General features: G+C 48.9%; 2 protein-coding genes across 2 annotated transcripts; both read right to left on the bottom strand.

Annotated features, from left to right (window-relative positions):
- Positions 1-9,700: 9,700 nt before the first annotated feature.
- LOC123047323 (protein DJ-1 homolog D) lies at positions 9,701-13,121 on the bottom strand. The gene is made up of 5 exons (XM_044470843.1): positions 12,887-13,121; positions 12,630-12,746; positions 10,787-11,227; positions 10,319-10,681; positions 9,701-10,070 (listed from the first exon to the last, which is right to left on the bottom strand). The coding sequence occupies exons 1-5, from the start codon at positions 13,097-13,099 to the stop codon at positions 9,879-9,881; spliced, it is 1,326 nt and encodes a 441-aa protein (XP_044326778.1). The 5' UTR covers positions 13,100-13,121; the 3' UTR covers positions 9,701-9,878.
- Positions 13,122-13,935: 814 nt separating this feature from the next.
- LOC123047322 (zinc finger CCCH domain-containing protein 32) lies at positions 13,936-18,111 on the bottom strand. The gene is made up of 3 exons (XM_044470842.1): positions 17,781-18,111; positions 16,448-16,558; positions 13,936-16,217 (listed from the first exon to the last, which is right to left on the bottom strand). Exons 1-3 carry the CDS (start codon positions 17,895-17,897, stop codon positions 14,340-14,342), a joined length of 2,106 nt encoding a protein of 701 aa, XP_044326777.1. The 5' UTR covers positions 17,898-18,111; the 3' UTR covers positions 13,936-14,339.
- Between the last annotated feature and the right edge of the window lie 601 nt (positions 18,112-18,712).

The following is an 18,712-nucleotide window of genomic DNA, read 5'->3' as shown; positions in this document are numbered from 1 at the left end:
TACAACCCACTCTCTGTGGATGAAACCCTTCTAATCACCATATCCATCAACACACGGTGTTCTTCTGAGATAGACGCTCGCCCGAGCAGATCCTTCAGCTCCTCCGACCACGCACCGAACGGTGCCGGACTCGTCCGATAGCCTTATTCGAAGGACGGACACAGAGGGCCTTGGGGGGCCATACGACTGCCTTCCGGTCCTGCCGGATTCGGAGAAACCCTCCGTGATGACACCTCAGGGTCGCCCACCTCGCAAGGCGGTACGGCAGGGGGAGGCGTTCCGCTCTCCATCATCTCCGGACGAAGATCCCCTGAAGATGAGCTCTGCTGAGGAGGGCGGAGATCCGAACTACATGGTAAAATTTCGGTTATCTTTCTCAGAAATAGAACGGGGTTATCTCTCATTTTAAAACCCCCCTCTTTACTTACGGCTCGGTGGAGAGCTGATCCCCTTGGGGACGTGATGCGACCGAGGCACCTCCCGGCGTCGGACCCTCTGACGAAGATTTCTTCCCCCGCTTTGAGGCCATGGCCTCCGGGTCTTCAAAGGCGGTCCTCTTCTTCCCCTGGTTAGAGGAATTCTCGATTCCTCCTTTCCTGACAGCCTCCTTCAAGGAGGTGGTAGCTTCCTTGTTCCCCTCTTCGCCTTCTTCCAAAGGCGCAACCTCCAGCATCCTGCTTAACACAGGATCCGGCGTAGTCTCAGGGAGGGGGGCCGGACACCTGATTAGCTTTGCTTTCGCTATCCACTCCTGTTTAAGGGACAGCTCTTTTAAGGGCAATTTTATGATAAATATACGAATAGCGTGTCCGGGTACAGGGCTACTTACTTGAGTATCCGGGCGATTGCAGCTCAGACCTGCGTCCTCGAACGAGTCCGGACACATTGCTTGTGATCCGAAGAACAATTTGTACATCTCCATGGGCGTCGCACCCACAAAATGTTGGAGGGCTCGTGGTCCTTCCGGATTAAACTCCCACAAGTGGAGGGGGCGGCGTTTGCAGGGCAGGATGCGGCGAATCAACATAACCTGCGTCACTGCGGCCAGATTGATATCTCTTTCTAGGAGATCTCGAACGCAGCCCTGCAACAAGGGCACATCCTTGGACGGCCCCCAGTTAAGCCCTTTATTGACCCATGATGCTAGCTGCGGTGGGGGACACGAACGAAAGGCAGGTGGCGCCACTCATTTGGTACCCCTGGGAGCTGTGATATAAAACCACTCTTGTTGCCATGAGACGAACTCCTCTTGAAAAGAGCCCTCGGGCCATGGAGTGTCGGCAATCTTGCTTATAACAGCACCTCCGCACTCCGAAGTGAGGAGTAATATGGAGGAAGGCCTCGCACACGACAATGAACGATGAGATATGGAGGATGGACTCCGGAGCTAAGTCGTGAAATTCCATCCTGTAATAAAACATGAGCCCCCTCACGAAGGGATCAATCGGGAAGCTTAGCCCCCGAAGGAAGTGAGACGCGAACACCACGCTCTCACCAGGCTTGGGAGTGGGAATGACCTGCCCTTGAGCAGGCAACCTATGCGAGATTTCGCCGGTTAGATACCTGGCATCTCTTAACTTTAGCACATCTTCTTCCATAATGGAGGAAGGCATCCACCGGCCTTGAAGGTCGGAGCCGGACATTGTCGAAAGTCCGAAGCGCCTGAATCTGAAGCTTTGGGTGTTGGAACTCAAGGTAAGAGGCGGATTTGATTGAGATTGAAAGGAGTCGAGCCTTGGTCTCTTTATAAAGAGGTTGAATACCAAGAGCCCTCCCCGTGACCTTTTGGGACTCGCCTTCGATTGAGGAGACATACCAACAGGCACGATTGGGTTACCCATGCCCGTATTGATGAGAATCCTGGAATAAAGGGACACGATGTCTGCTTTGACAAGACGTGCCAAGGAAACCGCCTCGCTAAAAGCGTTGAGGTAGGACAGTAAAACGATTCGAATAAAGGCTTGGCCGTGGCATGATGTCACGCTGCGGAATACGTCAGCAGATTAAATTTGTACAAATATTATTCTCTCTACGGTGGTATGTGGAACTTCTTTTGCAGAGCCGGACACTATCCTTGTGTTCAAAATCTTCTATGAAGTATTCAGAGGAGGAACCCGCCTTGCAATGCCGAAGACAATCAGCGCGCCGGACTCGTCGTCGTTGAAGCCTGGTTCAGGGGCTACTGAGGGAGTCCCGGATTAGGGGGTGTCCGGATGACCGGACTATAACCTTTGGCCGGACTCCTGGACTATGAAGATACAAGATTGAAGACTTCGTCTCGTGTCCGGATGGGACTTTCCTTGGCGTGGAAGGCAAGCTTGGCGATATGGATATGTAGATCTCCTCCCGTTGTAACCGACTCTGTGTAACCCTAGCCCTCTCCGGTGTCTATATAAACCGGAGGGTTTTAGACCGTAGGACGAAGAACAATCATATCATAGGCTAGCTTCTAGGGTTTAGCATCTCTGATCTCGTGGTAGATCTACTCTTGTACTACCCATATCATCAATATTAATCAAGCAGGAGTAGGGTTTTACCTCCATCGAGAGGGCCCGAACCTGGGTAAAAACATCGTGTCCCTTGTCTCCTGTTACCATCCGCCTAGACGCACAGTTCGGGACCCCCTACCCGAGATCCGCCGGTTTTGACACCGACACCAACCTCTCCTCTCATTAGATGCCATCAATTTCTTTGTGTCATCCTCGTTGGGTGCCTGAAGATATTCAGGACCAAAGACACGGATGATCACTTTGGCAAATCTACGCACTGACTCAATTGTGGTATCGTCACCAATGCGAAGGTACTCATCGGCATAGTTAGCCGGAACGCCATATGCAATCACCCGCATAGCTGCCGAGATTTTTTGATATGCACTAAATCCCTTCAAGCCCGCATCATTTCTTCTTTGAGTAAAATACCGACAATTTGCCTCGCAAGCTTGAACAATTTTCACAAAGAGGCATTGGTGCATTCGGTACCTTCTCCGGAAGAGGTGCGGTGGATATGTTGGATTCTCCGCGAAGTAGTCTTGCATCAACATCTCGTACCCGAGATGTCGATTCTGAGGAATGCAAAGATGCCCGACCGTCGATCCTCGCCGCCTCTTTCGGTTCTCGTCTTCGTGCTCCTTCACGGCAAGAGCCATCACAAATGTCTGCTGCCGAAAATTTGAAAGCATCGTCTAAACATCCGAGTCGTCTGAATCGGACGAATCGGAATGCAAAAACTTCTCGCACAGCCTCAATTCCATCTACATGAACGAGAAGTGCACGCTGCGTCAACCAACTATGCAGAGCGCTCGACACGAAGCACAAACACACACTAACCGGCGACTCGTGGGGCGGGTGATCCCGGGCGGCGGCGAGGGGCGGCTCGAGGGCGGTTGATACTCGGCGACGACAGTGGCGAGGGGAGGCTCTTCTCGCCGGATCCGGGGGGTTGCAGCATATCAGTGGTGGAGGGTGGGGGACGCCCCCGCGGTGCGATTTCGCCCGCAGATTTGGCCGGAATCGCCGGCGGCGGACGTGCGGAACCTATGGCGGGCGGCGGCGGAAGGAGGTGGGGAAAGGGTGCGGGCTGAAATGTCCCTCCCGCCAACCGCTTCACTGCGATACGGGACACTGTAGGGGCAAGGCGGAAACCCGCGTATTCGCGGGTTTGGGCCGAGGTTTTGCCGCGCCCCTCAAAAAAATTTGCGGGCCAGCCGCGTTTGCGTTGTTTGTTTGGCCGGAATTTTCCGCGTCAATCCGCATTTTGACGGTTATTTTGCGGGTCGGGGCTTTTTGCGGGGTCTGCTAGTGTTGTTGTTAGGCACTTTCCCGGCGACGAGTCTAGCCTGCCAACCAATGCTCTCCGTCTCTCATTCGGCGTGGATCAATCTACATAAGTGACGTTAGGGATGAAAACGGAGCGGAAATGGACGGAACTGGGTGCTACCATATTTGTTTTCATATTTTTTTGCAGAAGCGGAAATGAATACGAAAACCCCGGAAATGAATACGGAAACAAATACTGCCGGAAACAGACACGGAGTGAATACAGAGCAGACATGAAAATAGAACGGTGTGTTGACCGGAACTTAAAACCCCCTTGAATCATAGAGAAATACACACAAAAAACAAAGAAATTTAAGAAATTTTTAACATGGCTACATGATAATATGGTTGTGTTGGTAACATAAGGTAGTATTGTAATAGTACATGACAATTCCGTATTGTGTCTAGTTAAGAATGTGTGTGGAAGTAAAAGTTAGTCCTCAAATGATCCGGTCTGCTCATTGTGTCATTGTGTGTTGTTTGGTAATTGGGCTACAAAGCAGTCATGGGCCTATAGTAGAAACGGAAATTCCATATTCACGGAAACGGAAAGTTTCGTTTCCGCGTGTGTTCCACCGGAGAACACCGTTCCGTTTTTGTTTCCGTTTCCGCATAAAAAATTCCACTTCCATTTCCATTTTGTAAATTTTCATTTCTGTTTTCATATTTCCTCTCCTTTTTCATTTTTCCTCCGGAAAAGCGGAAACTTTCCACTTCATTTTCATCCCTAGGTGACGTGTTGAATCGCCTACCCGTCGGGACATATCTCATGACGATTGACCCACGGAGCATACCAATCCCCGGCCACCAGCATTAGCTATATTGCCGCGTGATGTTGCCGATTTGCCATGTTGGGCAACAACAATGATAGAGGCGAGGCGAGGCGAGGCGAGAGAAGACAAGAGACCGGAGCTGGATCCGTTGTCTGCTTGCTCTGTCCTACAGATTCCCCCGAGAGCAGCTGCTCCTCCTCGTCAACCCAGCTCAGCTAGTACGCAAAAATATCTCGGCGCGCGGCCACCGCCGCGGACAGAATCCAGCAAAGGAGCAAACAAAAGCGTGAAAAAGAATTCAGTAAAGGTCCAGGCCCCGGGAGCATCTACTGTCAGTTTACTCAATCGCCTGCAGGCGGTGCAGTCACTGCCTCACTGTACATTATGGCTGGCTGGTCCAGGAAACAGCCTACTGTGCTACTAGTACTAACTGGCAAACACCACAATTGACGTGGTAATTAAGGTTGATCACGGAAAACTGACGAAAATGACAGGATTTATCAACGAAATCGTGCCATCGTGGATAATATCTCTCTCTTTGCCAGGTCGATTTGGTATCTACACTACTCCTAGGAGAGGAGAACCGTCCCGTCCATGTAGATACAAGGAAAATGACTGCCCGGCCCGGCCACGGCCTCTTCCTTTCCTGTGCAACGTCCTGATCAAGCCCGACGGCGAATGAGTGGTGTGTTCCTTGGGTCGGTCGGCCCGGGCTGAGCCGCACAAAAGATAGGAGCGTACGCCGTACGGTACGGAAGAACAGTGCCCCTTTTTTTTTTTTTGCGGAGAGAAGAACAGTGCCCTTTGAAATGAAATGAATTCCGAGGCACAAGATCAGATTGGCTCCACCCATTCTACTTCTTTTCATCATCCAAAACAAGACCAATCAGGCACAGTTTCTTGCAAGATAAAGCGCAGTTCTTAGGATCCATCAAGAGGAAGATGAAAAGTACGGCGTCCAAGGAGCTGGGCATCCCAAAATCCAAGGATTTTTTTGTGGCTCGCCCTCCAAGACCGGGTTTGGACGGCGGAGAGACTCGCTACAGGAGGTTTGCCAAATTACGGCTTTGTGTACGCTTTGCAGCCGCGTCATGAAAAACAACGGCTCCTATTTTATTTCAATTTTAGTCCCCGACGAATTTGAAACTTGTTAAAAGGTTTTACTGGAAAGGAAAAAAGATTGCGCCGATTGATTGGACCAAACGTAACATAGCTCGTGTTTTTTGTGTTGGTATAAAAGATTGGTACTCCCTCCGTCTACGGTATATAATTCACTTTACGGAAACCAGATAATCCGAAAACACTTAGACGTGATGCATTAACTCCCACCTCGTTTTTTCTTTTTTTTCTTTTTTGCGGATGCTCGTTTCTTATTTCTTGACATATCAACCAATAAAAGATGTCGGAGGTTCCTCCATGTTCATCTAAAAAAATAAGAGATGTCGGACGTGCATGCTTTCAATAACTTAAGACTAACAAACACGGCAATGCTTTTAATTAGTAAATAAATATTAAGTTCTCTTGTTTTCTTCTTTACCTTAGTCACGGTGCACAATCTAAGATGACTTATGCACCTGAACGGAGGGACTATATAAAGATTGATTACCGAATTACATCCCATTCGTGTTTAGGTGATAGGATTAGTTAATTGCAGATAAAGGAGGACTATGTGTTGACGTGACGCCATGGAGCGCAATCTGTTGATGCGACGCCCTAGATCCACAGTATCATCGACCGATCGTTATTGCCTTTTGCTTTGGCCCCTTTTTTTTGTTTGCTTGCCATGATCGAGATCGATGCACAAATCAGTTTGTATCACCTGTCTGCTACTTCCTCCGTTCGAAAAAGCTTGTCCTAATCTTGTTCCTCAAATGGATGTATCTAGCACCAACTTGATGCTAGATACATCTGTTTGAGAGACAGGTTTTTGGAACGGAGGGAGTACGTATTAATGCTAGTCGTGAAATAGATCGACCGGTAAAACTCAAGGACCTGCAGATTATTGTCCCTTTGTCTATTTGGCCTATCTCTATATCTATAAACAGAACATGGCGTCCGTCCTGTGGCTTAATTTGCCCCTGCTGATCAGTGACAAAAGATGATGGCTGCTGCTACAACTTGGGCAATAATGCAATGGCCGGTGGAGCTAAGCTAGAAAAAAGAAACCCACGGTAGAGTAGTCTGATTGATTGTCTCAGAAAAGAATGCTCTTTTACATGTGCCCCCCACTTGCCGCATGCGTCCATCATGCATGTGTGGCTTGAGATATATACAAGGGCAGGATATTCCAACCGTTAGGTCGATCGATTGCCGTGGCCACAAAGATGCATGATTGGTTTTCATGCATGCATGTTTGTCCGCCGATTCGTGCCCGTCCCATCGTCCATGGACCAATTGTGCATGGCATGTGGGGCTAGCTGGTTGTTCTTGTTCAACTGTAATTTGCCACTGAAACTATCATGGAATCAGAGTACAGAAGGTCAGTTGCGAGACACAAATTAACTGGAGTATCAAGCAAGCAACAACCCTCTTCTGTTTTTGTTAGCGTATAGTATAAGGTTTCTCGAACCCATCGGAATTCGATACCTTCCGATGAACAATTTAAGAAACACCGGGGTACAACGTGGATGTACATGCATGCTGACACACACTCCTAACCGTCCATGCTAATCACACGCTGATTCTTTTCTTTGCGAGGAAATCACATGTTGATTCTTGATTTCACAATCTTTAGGTACTAATGACGGTGCAACGGTCCACACGCATGATTGTTTTCGCGCCGCCGAGTGCTAATACCGGCTAGGGAGCATTAATTAGGGGGGTCAGAGGCGTGCATGATTACGTACGGCTAGCTAGCTAGCAAGCTTTTGGTTGGTGGATTGTCGCGTGAGATGGATGGATAAAACCGGCCGGGGCCGGCGGCGGCGGCAAAAGCCCAAAGCTCGGTCGGTAGCCGGCGGTGGACGGGACGACGGCCACGCCAGAAAGAGAAAGCGCCTTTTCTCCATGCGATCTTCGGGGAAGGCGCCTTTTGGATGGATGGAACGATCGGGGTCGGGTGGCAGTTGCCGAGTGGACGCCGTCGCCCGTCGGTGATCTCATAACGGCATGTAAACAATTGGAGTACCGAACTTGGCATGGCCGGTTTTCCCTTTGGTCCGGCGTCGGCACGTACGTACGTGCCGCCTGACGTACCACATGACCTAAAACTTGCGTGAGTTCTAGCCGACTCGACATGGATCAGTTCGGTGGATATTTCAGGCCGGGTGTGGGGTGTGCCACGACGCCTCGTTCGGCTGCCGCTTTTGCGTCGGCAAAACATGACTAACCGACTCGCGCACTCACCCCCTCCGGATTATACATTTAGAGCATGGTTGAGGACCCATCTTGTTCTCTCACAAAGTCTTTAGAATCATGTGCTGCTACTGCAGCTGAGTGTTAGCATGTAGCCCGCTCTTCTTCTTTCTCCTTCATCTTAGCAAAATTCTACTTCCCCCATCTCATATTAATTGTCGTCGAAAATGGATGTTTCTCGCAGTGAAAATACGTCACGTCTAGATAGATTCGTTTTTGCGACAAGTAATATGAGATGGAGGGAGTATTATTTAAAATTTTAGAGTATTTACAGCCGGACCTCTCAAACCTACCTAGTACGCCCCGGTCTGAAACCCTAGCTCACTCACTCTTCTCTCTCGCTCCGTCCTCTCCTCTCCCCTCACCGATTCCGATCGAATCTGGCGCAATGTTGAGCTTCAGCGGCCGCTTCAACGACGAGGTCGGTCCGGAGTATCAGCTTGCCATCAGCATCACCTTGGAGCGATCCAACGTGGACACCGGAGGCAGCTCCGGATCTGCAGCCTCGCTGCAGCCGCAGCTTCCCCGTCGGGGCATCTCGGACGCCAGCGCTGGCCCCTCCCGGTCCATGGGCAGCTCCAACAGGCGGCCAGCGCAATCAACGCCTCCCCTATATCGTCCCCTCGCCCCGCCGGCTGCTGCTCCCCCTCGTGGGCAGCGGTGGGTGCTTGTGCCCGCCCCGCCGCCCGCCGCGAGAGGCAGTAGGCAAGTGAGAGGGAGGCTGTGGAGAGCTCTGTCCGCCGTTGGCGTGGGTTACCGGTGGAGCCCGACGAGGACGAGCGGCTCCTCGCGTGGGTCTACCGCCGATCGCTTACGACGGCGAAAGCTCTTCGGCTTGCCATCGAGCAGTCCGAGCGGGAGGCATTGGAGAAGGCGAAGGAGGCGACTCGGCTGGCCAAGCTCAAGCGCCAGTGGGACCGGGCCGTCCAACGCCTCAAGGGCCTCATCATCGTCGACTCCTCCTCCTCTGACGACGGCGGCTCCTCCTCCGACGAATCGGACAATCCTCCACCAGTCGACGACGGGTACAGCTACGCCGGTGACCAGAAGGGGAAAGGGCCGGCCCGAAAGTGGTGAAGTTGATTTTAATTTCAAGTTTTAGATGTAGTATATAGTTGTCCGTCGTTTGTGTGAACTTTGGTGGATCTTTTGGTGAACTACTGTGCAATTTCTATGTTCGGAGTTGATCTACGTAGTTTGATCGACATTGCATGCTATAGTATGGATATAGGGGTTCAGATATGAAAGACATGAATGTGGACGATGCGATTTGAGAAGTGCCCGGTCACAGTCCGCGGACGCGTCTGCGGACGTTGTAGGGCCTGGATTTGCCAAGTCCGGCTGTAGATGCTCTTACAGTATTATCTAGTAAACTAGTACGTGGATGTATTTACGTGTTGCATGGTCATTTGTGTGGTATAGAAATAGGGGTGTGGGTTTGAGGACTGTGACTGTAGCGCCGGCTGTAGATGCTTTAGCTAGGGAATTTTCCGTGTGCTGAAGAATTAGTATTCATGGTGGCAGAAGGTTCGTATAGGGTGCTTGTGGCACAGGCGTGTGTTGAATTGGCTTCCGTCCGGTTTCAGAGTTAGCAGAGGGTGCCTTTTGTAATCATCGTCAGAAAAAGAAGGGAGGAAACGACGCAGGTCCGAGCTCAATCAACCAGCCGGCTCGGGAAAAAAAAATCCCTTTTCCATCTCAAGTGGCTGTGTCTGTGTGGGTTGTTAACTTGGGCTGGCACTGCCACACAGACACAGGTCCTCTTCTAACTTCATTATTGATTGGAACAACGCCACGAGACGTTGCTACAGGTACAGGTACGCACTGACAGTCTCATCTCAAACTCAAGGACATCATCTACGAGTATCTGTGTTGTAGTACTAGTATACCATTGTGATGTAAAGAGCCCAGACAGACAGAGCTTGTGAGCGAGCGCTCACGCGAAGGATACCTTGATGCCGAGCAGGGCCATGAGCTGCGCGACGAACTCCGGGTGCGCCGGCCACGCCGCGCCCGTCACCAGGTTGCCGTCCGTGAAGCACCGGTGGATCGGGTCCGGCTCCAGCCACGTCCCCCCGCCCAGCACCACGTTCAGCTTCACCGCCGGGTACGCCGTGCACTTCCGGCCCTGCATATCATCAGCGTGCACAAAGCAGCAAGGGTTAATTCAATTTCGTGCTTCGACCGACCGATTCGATGAAGAATAAAGATACAGTTCCTCCTAGAACAACATTTCACATATGCTGATGATTTATAGCGGGTGTCGCGACAGACAGACAGTTGGGTCACAACAGAACAGGCTATAAGCAGGAAGGGTAGAAGTAGAACTGATGCAGAGCAGGAGCAGCCAGTTAACATATATCAGCTATCACGTACCTGAAGAACCCCGGCAGCAGCCAGGATCTGCTGCCCGTGGCAGATCGACGCGACCGGCTTTCCTTTATCCATGAACCCCTTGGCCAAGCTGAGCACCTTCTCGTTCAGCGCAAGGTACTCGGGGGCACGCCCACCTGGGATCACAAGCGCGTCGTAGCTTGAAGCGTCCACGCCGTCAAACGACGCGTTCAAAGGGAAATCGTGACCAGGCTTCTCGCTGTACGTCTGGTCCCCTTCAAAGTCATGGATGGCGGTTGGGCACTTGTCACCGGGGCCCTTGTCGGGGCATACCGCATCGACATGGCAGCCAAGGGCTTGAAGGGCCTGGAACGGGACCATGACCTCGTAATCCTCCATGTAGTCCTGTTCAGAATATCAGTAAAACAAACAGGTTCAGCACAGTGGCTATCACTTATGAAAAATGAGAAACAATATCTGCAAAGCAAAACATGAGTTGTGAGGCATTACCCCGCAGAGGAACAATATTTTTTTGTCTGAGCCTGCGACGGAGCCCCCAAGTGCTTTCACAAACAGGCTGATGAATTCAGGGTGACCGTCGTAAGCCGCCGCAGTGACGAGATTACCATCGACGACACATTTCTTCATAGTATCAGCTTCTACCCACTTAGCCCCAGCAGCAACCAAAACTGGCTTAACAGCAGGATACGCGGTGCATGTACGGTCCCTGACTACTCCTGCTGCTGCCAGAATCAGCTGGCCATGGCAAACTGATGCAATGGGCTTCTTAGCGTCAGAGAACTTCCTAACTAAGTCGAGCACTTTTTCATCCATCGCAAGGTACTCTGGTGCACGGCCTCCAGGAATCACCAATCCATCATACCCAGCAGCATCAACCTCATCGAATGAAGCATTAAGTGCAAAGTTGTGACCTTTCGACTCTGCATATGTCTGCATCGTATATACAGAAGATAAAATTAGTGCAGACTTTTAGGGCAGTACTATGTCAGAAAGATTTGAGGTACCATCACTCTCATAAAAGAACCACCAACATGGCTGGTTTCATACAATTGAGCATTCCACACAGATTAAATATTCCTTGCCAATTCAAGAGTATGTTAGCAGAACTGCAGAAAAAATTTATGTGACAACACAGGGACCCGCCCTATGACCAAGTATTTACACAGGAGCAATACCTTTTGGCGAAAATAGGGCTAATAGCACAACAATGTGGGAAAAGAAGAACAGAAACAGATAAACAGTTACAAATATTCAACCGCTGGCATTGTTCAAGATGTACTGATGAGTAAACAGTACTACATTTTAGTTGTAACCACAGTAGGTGAAGTGCAAAATCATCTGTGTATTTCTTCATTACGTATCCTTTTATGTCAGACATGTACGCACTAACACTGATTCAGTGCATATTTAAGACTCAAGTGTATGTAAGAGAAGTAGAACTGTAGGAAGAATTAGTATGATAGTACAATACAGGGACCACTAAGATCAAGGTGTACTGATGAGTAGAAAGTGCTAAATTTTAATTGTGAGTACGGAAGGTGATGTGTGAAATCACCTGTTTAGTTATTCATTATTATATAAATGCGTGCACACCAACATTTAAACATTCAGTGCTTATTCAAGACTCAAGTATATACAAGAGAAGTGGAAGTGTAGGAAGAAATACATTACTCCCTCCATCCCGAATTACTTAACGCAGAAATGGATGTATCTAGACATAGTTTTAGTTGAGACCAAGTATTTATACAGGAGCAATACCGTCTAGAGAAAATTAGGGTAAAGTTATGACCTTTTGAGTCAGCATTTGTCTGCGCGGCGTATCCACAAGACAAAATTAGTGTAGGGCTTTTAGAGCAAAATTATATCAGAAACAGTTAGCATATCATCACACTGATAAAAGGAACCGCCAGCATGGCTGGTTTTACAACTGAGCATTTGAGATAAATTAAAGGTTCCGTGTATATGCAATATAGAGACCCCTAAGATCAACTATTTACACAGGACCAACACTGAGAAAATAGATGCTGGCGTCTGTTACACCATTTCATCTGTTCAAACGATGCTGGCGTCTTACAGACAGTTACCACAGGGGTTTCCCTCTTACAGAACACAGACTGACTTAGAGAATTTCTTCTTAGAGATTAGTCAGCTCGTGTGCACTTTACAAAGGAATTCGTGTCGCATAAGAATGAATCTCTCAAACTAACTGGCCGTGCTAAATCTGTCATGCTCTTCTCACTACCACAGCCCGGCCAAACCCTATCCACTTGAACATACAGTACCAACTACTCGACAGAAACAGCAGACGGGGGAAACTGATCCAAGGACGCACCTGGTGGCCGACGGGCTTGTGGACGGCGGTGGGGCAGGCGTCGCCGGCCTTCTTGCCGGGGCAGGCGGCGTGGACGGACACCCCGTACGCCTGCAGCGCCTGGAACGGGACCATGGCCTGATCCGTACATCCATGGACCCAGGAAAGAAATCAACCGGAATCAGTACACGCCAATCGCAGGAAACGAAGTAGTAGAAGGGGAATCGATTTGATCGGTGCACGGAAGGGGAGGAGGGGAAGGAGGATAAGATGGCGACCTCGTAGTCCTCCATGTAGTCCCCGCAGAGCAGGAGCACCCTCCTGGCGGCCATGGCTGCTGACACTCCCCAACGCGCACGCGAGACGCTCCGGATTTCGCCGAGCTCCAAGGTCCAAGCCAACCAACAAGCCTGGACGGAGTGGACTCTGGAAGCCTCTCCTTTACTCGGGACGGAGCGAGCGGCCGGCGCTATATGCCACGAGAGAGCCATCCAGAAGAACCTCTTTTTCCATCATAAAAAAAATGTTTTTTAACTAAAATAAAATACAATTTGCTTTTTTTTTATGAATTTTCCTTTTTAGAGGAAATACATTACTAGTATTCCTCTCTCTGAGACTATACATTATCCAACGTCTGCACATTTTCACTATCCTGAAACTATCTCATCTACAAACCGTTTATTTGACATTCGAACAGATGTATCTAACACTATCTAAGATAATAGGTACAGTACTATATTATACTGCTACATGCATAACGTGCGAGCACATGATCAGCAAGATCTGCAGGGCAGCAGCATGTGAGCTCTTGAGATTGGCCTAATACACTAACAATCTCGTGGCAAGCGAGGTCGGATTATAGCAATTATTTACGTACTGTCATATCTTACCAAGTTGCTGGTCTGCCCATGGCCAGTGCAAAAATAGCCAAAACTCTTACTCCCTCTGTTCGGAATTACTTGTCGTGAAAATGAATGTATCTAGACATATTTTAGTTCTAGATACATCCATTTTCGAGACAAGTAATTCCGAACGGAGGGAGTACATTATACTCAACTTGTGTCCCGATTGGATCATTTGGCATCGCACAAGATCAGGAATCATACTCAGTTGACTGCTAACTGCAGACAGACAGTCATGGATGGATAAAATAGTAGTAGTACAACCAACAGCACCACTGATCCCCACCCAGATCCAGATCCAGTTTATAAAGCTGAAACATGGATCAGATCAACTGATGAAACAAAACGATTTCGCAATCAAATATATGCACACTTGCATCCAGGCAAATGGAGCTAAAGAATCAAAGCTTTTTTCTTCTGTCAAGAAAATAAAAGATGCCCTCCAAGTTGGAGGGGGGTGTTATATTATCCATCTCAGGCACAAAAATATCAATGGAGTATCATCATCATGTTTGTTAGTAATGAAACTAATACAATACAGAGTTCCAGGATACGCTCAACAAACTGCAGCAGCTGTTTTTACACGTAAAGATTACTTTCTCGTTTATCGAATCATCATCATCTACCTCGCTCAATGCCTGACCTATACTTATATAATATCAGTTATCGCTCATAAGCCCCGGGAAAGACCAGGCCTTTTTGGCGCTATCAACTTGAAACAGGAAACATGGAGCGCCACAAGAATTCATCCAAGAGGATCAATCACTAGAGGGGAAATCAAGCATTTTGGCCCGGCCTGAAGAAGCGCCAAGAAAAGCAGAGCCAGAGCTCAAGAGAAGACGACCCCGACTTTCCGGGCAAAATCATCGTCATCCTCAAACTCTTCCTCGTCGTCTTGATATGCATTCTCATCTTCGGATTTGTACTCGTAGCCTTCAGTCGCCTCATACTCTGACTCACCCTGCCTCTGCTCATAGTTATCAGCCTCTTGATTTTCCACTTCAATCATATCTTCAGCCTCAGCTTTGTCACCGTGTGACGAAGATGCAGGGACCTGGCCTTCCTCTTTATATTCTTCATCACCTGATCTACTCTTGTATTCTTCTGAACTGATAGTGTTGTCGTACCCCTCCTTCTCGGCTTCAGCCGGAGATTGAGCCTGCCTGTGAGAGACCACAGCAGATTTATCTTCTTTCACATTGTGGGCAGATGAGCCATTGCCATTGCCGCTTGCAGCCTGTCGTTTCCTCTGTAAGATGACACTGAGAGGGGTTGGGCCTTCAAAATCAAGAGATGCTTCAGATTGAACACTTCCATTCGCCTTCCTAGACTCTGGACCAAAGTCTTTCCGGCTGGCGAAGTTGAGTGAATCTGTTACATTCCGTCTTGAATGCTTGCCATCAGCGATCCTGGCACTTGAAGCACGCTCGCTTGATCTCTGCCGGATCCTCTCTTGATGATGCCCTGCCTCCCGATGCCTGCCTCCCTGAATATCCATAGGCATAACTGGAGACAGCCTGTCCCGGAGTTGTCTTCTATCTCGCTCTCTCTCAGAGCGAGCATCTACTCTATCAGGTGATCTTCCAGGAAGCTTTATTCTGCCTTGCAGACGGGAGCTTAGAGTGCTCCCTCGAGGGCCCTGATGGCGATCTCTGTGTGTACGGTGACCATCATATGCCCTTTCCCTGTAGCGGTCATCCCTCCGACGCGACTCTCCACTGCGTTCCGGGCTGACGCCTGGAGACCCATTTATTTTTCTCCTGCGGAGCCGGTGACGTAAATCTGACCCATCTATCTCAACAGGGCCAGTGTCTCTCTGCCGAGACCTCCTTTCTGAATAGGAAGGTCTGTCCAAGTTCCTCTCAGAAGATGTTCTACGACGTTTCCTGTCATAGCCATCATACATTTGTCCGATCGGTCCTTGCTCACCCATTCCGTTAAATAGCTCTCTTTCATGATGAGACTGGATTTCAAAATCAGCCGGAGCATATTCATAATCTTCTACTGGATATATATCCCTTCCAAAATCGTCAGGATCGTGCATATAAGCACCGGCATCTGCATCGTTGGCCACAAGAACATCAAAACCAGGCGAAGACTCCCCCAATAAGTCATCAGCATCTCTACTGTCCTCGGGCATGTCATCCTGAGGAGGTGTTTGGTAAGGTTGACTCCAATCTTGCATAGGATCAGTTTCCACAGGAAGATTGTTCTGATAGCACTCGGGATGATCCTCGCCTGAAGAGGTTCCGACACTTTTATTTGCTGCTGGCATGCTGTTTTTTACCCTCCCTGACTTGGGCAAAGATTTCACTGCACTGGAAGCTAGGTCAGCTGGTATTGCAGCTGCTGCTGTCCTGGCGAAATTCGCTGCAACCCTATTAACTGACTTGGACCTGTCGCCAATTATTGGGCCACCTTGCTGAATTAGATGATTTGTCTGCGCAAACTCCTTAACACCCAAAAAATCATTCTTTTGGGTCTGAGGCTGCTCCAAAGGAAAGGAAGAAACCTTCGCCACCTGTTCTGGTGGATTATTGCCAGCGGGCTGCGGTCCATGGGAAAAAGGGCATTTATCACCTTTGATGCAGTTCCCTTTCTGAAAGTAATAACACGGGACCATCTGCTTGCCCGAGTTATAAGCAGCATAGTGTGAAGAAACTGCAGGTATTCCAGGAGTTGGAGCACCAAACATACCATCAATTGGCTGGCCAAAAGTAGAGAAAACAGAATTAGAATTAAGGTAACAATTTCAACTTATAATGTCAAAACGAACTGCAAGATCATGACTAGGAGCACTACAGTGGTTTCTACGATCATGCCTTGTTAGTTACTATGAACAGAATAAATATGATAATTGTTGATGCCACTTGCTTGCAGATATTACAAGGTCTTATGGTGAATAAGCAGGGAAAATAAAGGAAAAAGGGGTATTACCGGATGGCGAAATGAACATTTTGGATTCAAGCAATTGCCATTTAACCAGTAGTAACAATCTCTAGGGTTCATCCGGGCACCCTCACTGTGACGAAAATCACATTGGTTCCCCTGAAAGAAAGAACAAAGCAAGGTCAGCGAAAAAGATTCTCACTGGTAACTAATAACCAAACTTCTGGCGGTAAGAAATCATGGTCTGTAATGCATACTGTAGCATGATCTGAATAATGTTCTACAAAGAAATGGACTTATCAATATATAAACTATAGAAACTGAAGCACAGAAATTTAACAGGTAAAATCTAATAGCAAAGCGGGAATCAAACATAAATTTTGAAACAAGGTCAATCTTAAGCGCCCCAAGGATAATTAACTGGTGAGAACATAAGTCCATTACTGCATTTACACCACATAGGGTGTTCCAAAGTAAAGATAGAGAAGACCTATGTGGACATAATACATTAAGATCCTACGCATATACAAGCACTAAATGAAGCAAAAAAAAGGCATAACAGAAGAAGAAGTGTTACTTTCTGGAGTAAGACACTAGTCAATTAGGCATGTCTGAATTGCAGGATGTTTCAAAGGTACAAGACTAAAAGCAGGTACCAATATGATATTCAGAAAGAGACTACCGACGTCTAAATACATACAAAAACAAAGATTATCAGAACTATTGTTGTTGTAATCTGGACATCTGTTATTGGATAACATATTCTTTTCAAAAGAAGGAGATGTTCAGGTCTTCAGGAGCAAACAAAATTTTCAGACAGGGGAAGCATAACCCTGTGGGCAATAAGAAATTCCTATCAAGAAATCCTCCCCATGAACCAGGTAAAATCAACATCTTGGGCAAACAGACGTTGTGATTCATGTTGCCACCTTGTCCCCACGGCTAAACGGGGTATAATCAAGGCAATAGTCAATTTGCTGGGGGCGCATTCAAACTAATGATGCCTCCTCAAATGGGTTGTCTTCACCTTCAATTAGGATTAGGATTAGGTATAGGTATAAGTCTACCGTCCCGATTCCCGTCGAGCAACAGGAACACAGCGTGACCAAGCCCTAGCATCGGAAACCAAGAAAGATGGCAATTCACGCCCTGCACATCGACAAAGAACATCGTGGATACAGGGTCGATCTTGGGTAACGAAATCTTTCTCTCCGGTGCTTAGCCCAGATGGGATGCCCTACCCGCGACTCGATTCCCGGACGAAATTACGAGCTCCAATCGCGTGAATCAAGACCGCCGCGCCGCACGAAGCGGGCCAGCTTGGAAGGAAGGGAAGGGGAGGTAGGGAGGAACGAGGGAGCAATCGGCGGGCGGCACATACCTTCTTGCAGGTGAGGGGCGAGGCGAGGAAGTAGACGCAGTCGGTGTTGCGCCGGAGCGCCTCCTCCTCGGGCGTGAGCAGCTTGGCCTCCGCCGCGGCGGCGCCGCCGGCCTCCATGGCCCCCGTCGCGGGCGAGCCTCCCCCTCCTCCTCCGGCGGCGGCGGGAGGACGCCGATCGCGGCCCGGGGGGCGGCGGGGGAGGCTGGGGTCGGGCGGCGGCGGCGGCGGCGCGATGATTGGATGGGATCTACGGCCGCGCAGGTTAGGGTTGGAGGGGGGAGGGGGCGATGGGCGGGCGGGCGGCCTTGGCTGGCTGCGCGTCGCGTGTGGACTGCGTTGGGTTGGAGGCGGACTGCGGGGCACAAACAAACTCGAAACAAATATAAAGGGAGGAGGGTTGGGGACGGAACCGTCCTAGCCTTTTCTTCTCTTCTCTCCCAATTTTGCGTTGCGTTTCTTTCCTCTTCTCTTTCTCTCCAATTTTGTGATCCTTATATACCATCTAGACTAGAGAGGAGTAGTCTATATGTATGAATTTAGCCAAGTTTAACAAAGTTTGACTTGAAATAGTGAGACATGACGGTGAAATGGGTTGCGGTTTTTACTGCCTGCCGATACGTGGCGGTTGCGTCGGTGTTGGTTCCGGTGGACCAACCAATGAACCCGGTATCTACATCTACGTAGTTGTTAACAAAATTTGAACCGAACCCATGACACTTATTTTGGATCGGAGGGAATAGTATTTTGCAGCTTGATTCTCTATTTATAATGTACTTTAGAAAACTACGACTTCTCTTGAGTTTTAGTGGGCGGAGTGTGCGAGGATGCGGGTCGATAGATAGTTATTGAATTTTCTCGTGACGGGTAATGGCGGACGAGAAGGTAACTTCTCCAATATCGCGGCATTGAGTGTATAGTATCTTCGTCTTTAC

The sequence above is a fragment of the Triticum aestivum genome, chromosome 2B, assembly GCF_018294505.1.
Source record: "Triticum aestivum cultivar Chinese Spring chromosome 2B, IWGSC CS RefSeq v2.1, whole genome shotgun sequence".
Classification (NCBI taxonomy): Eukaryota; Viridiplantae; Streptophyta; class Magnoliopsida; order Poales; family Poaceae; genus Triticum; species Triticum aestivum.
This window is presented reverse-complemented; position numbering and strand designations above follow the sequence as displayed.

Bases quoted from the DNA above. Each gene is read 5' to 3' on its own strand.
- LOC123047323 (XM_044470843.1), bottom strand. From the start codon at position 13,099: ATGGCTCTCTCGTGGCATATAGCGCCGGCCGCTCGCTCCGTCCCGAGT. The intron at 12,747-12,886 runs GTCGCCATCTTA...TGTACGGATCAG, and splicing joins ACTACATGGAGGACTACGAG to GCCATGGTCCCGTTCCAGGC. The intron at 10,682-10,786 runs GTAATGCCTCAC...TATTCTGAACAG, and splicing joins AAATATTGTTCCTCTGCGGG to GACTACATGGAGGATTACGA.
- LOC123047322 (XM_044470842.1), bottom strand. From the start codon at position 17,897: ATGGAGGCCGGCGGCGCCGCCGCGGCGGAGGCCAAGCTGCTCACGCCC. The intron at 16,559-17,780 runs GTATGTGCCGCC...TCTTTCTTTCAG, and splicing joins CGCCCCTCACCTGCAAGAAG to GGGAACCAATGTGATTTTCG. The intron at 16,218-16,447 runs GTAATACCCCTT...ACTTTTGGCCAG, and splicing joins AATGTTCATTTCGCCATCCG to CCAATTGATGGTATGTTTGG.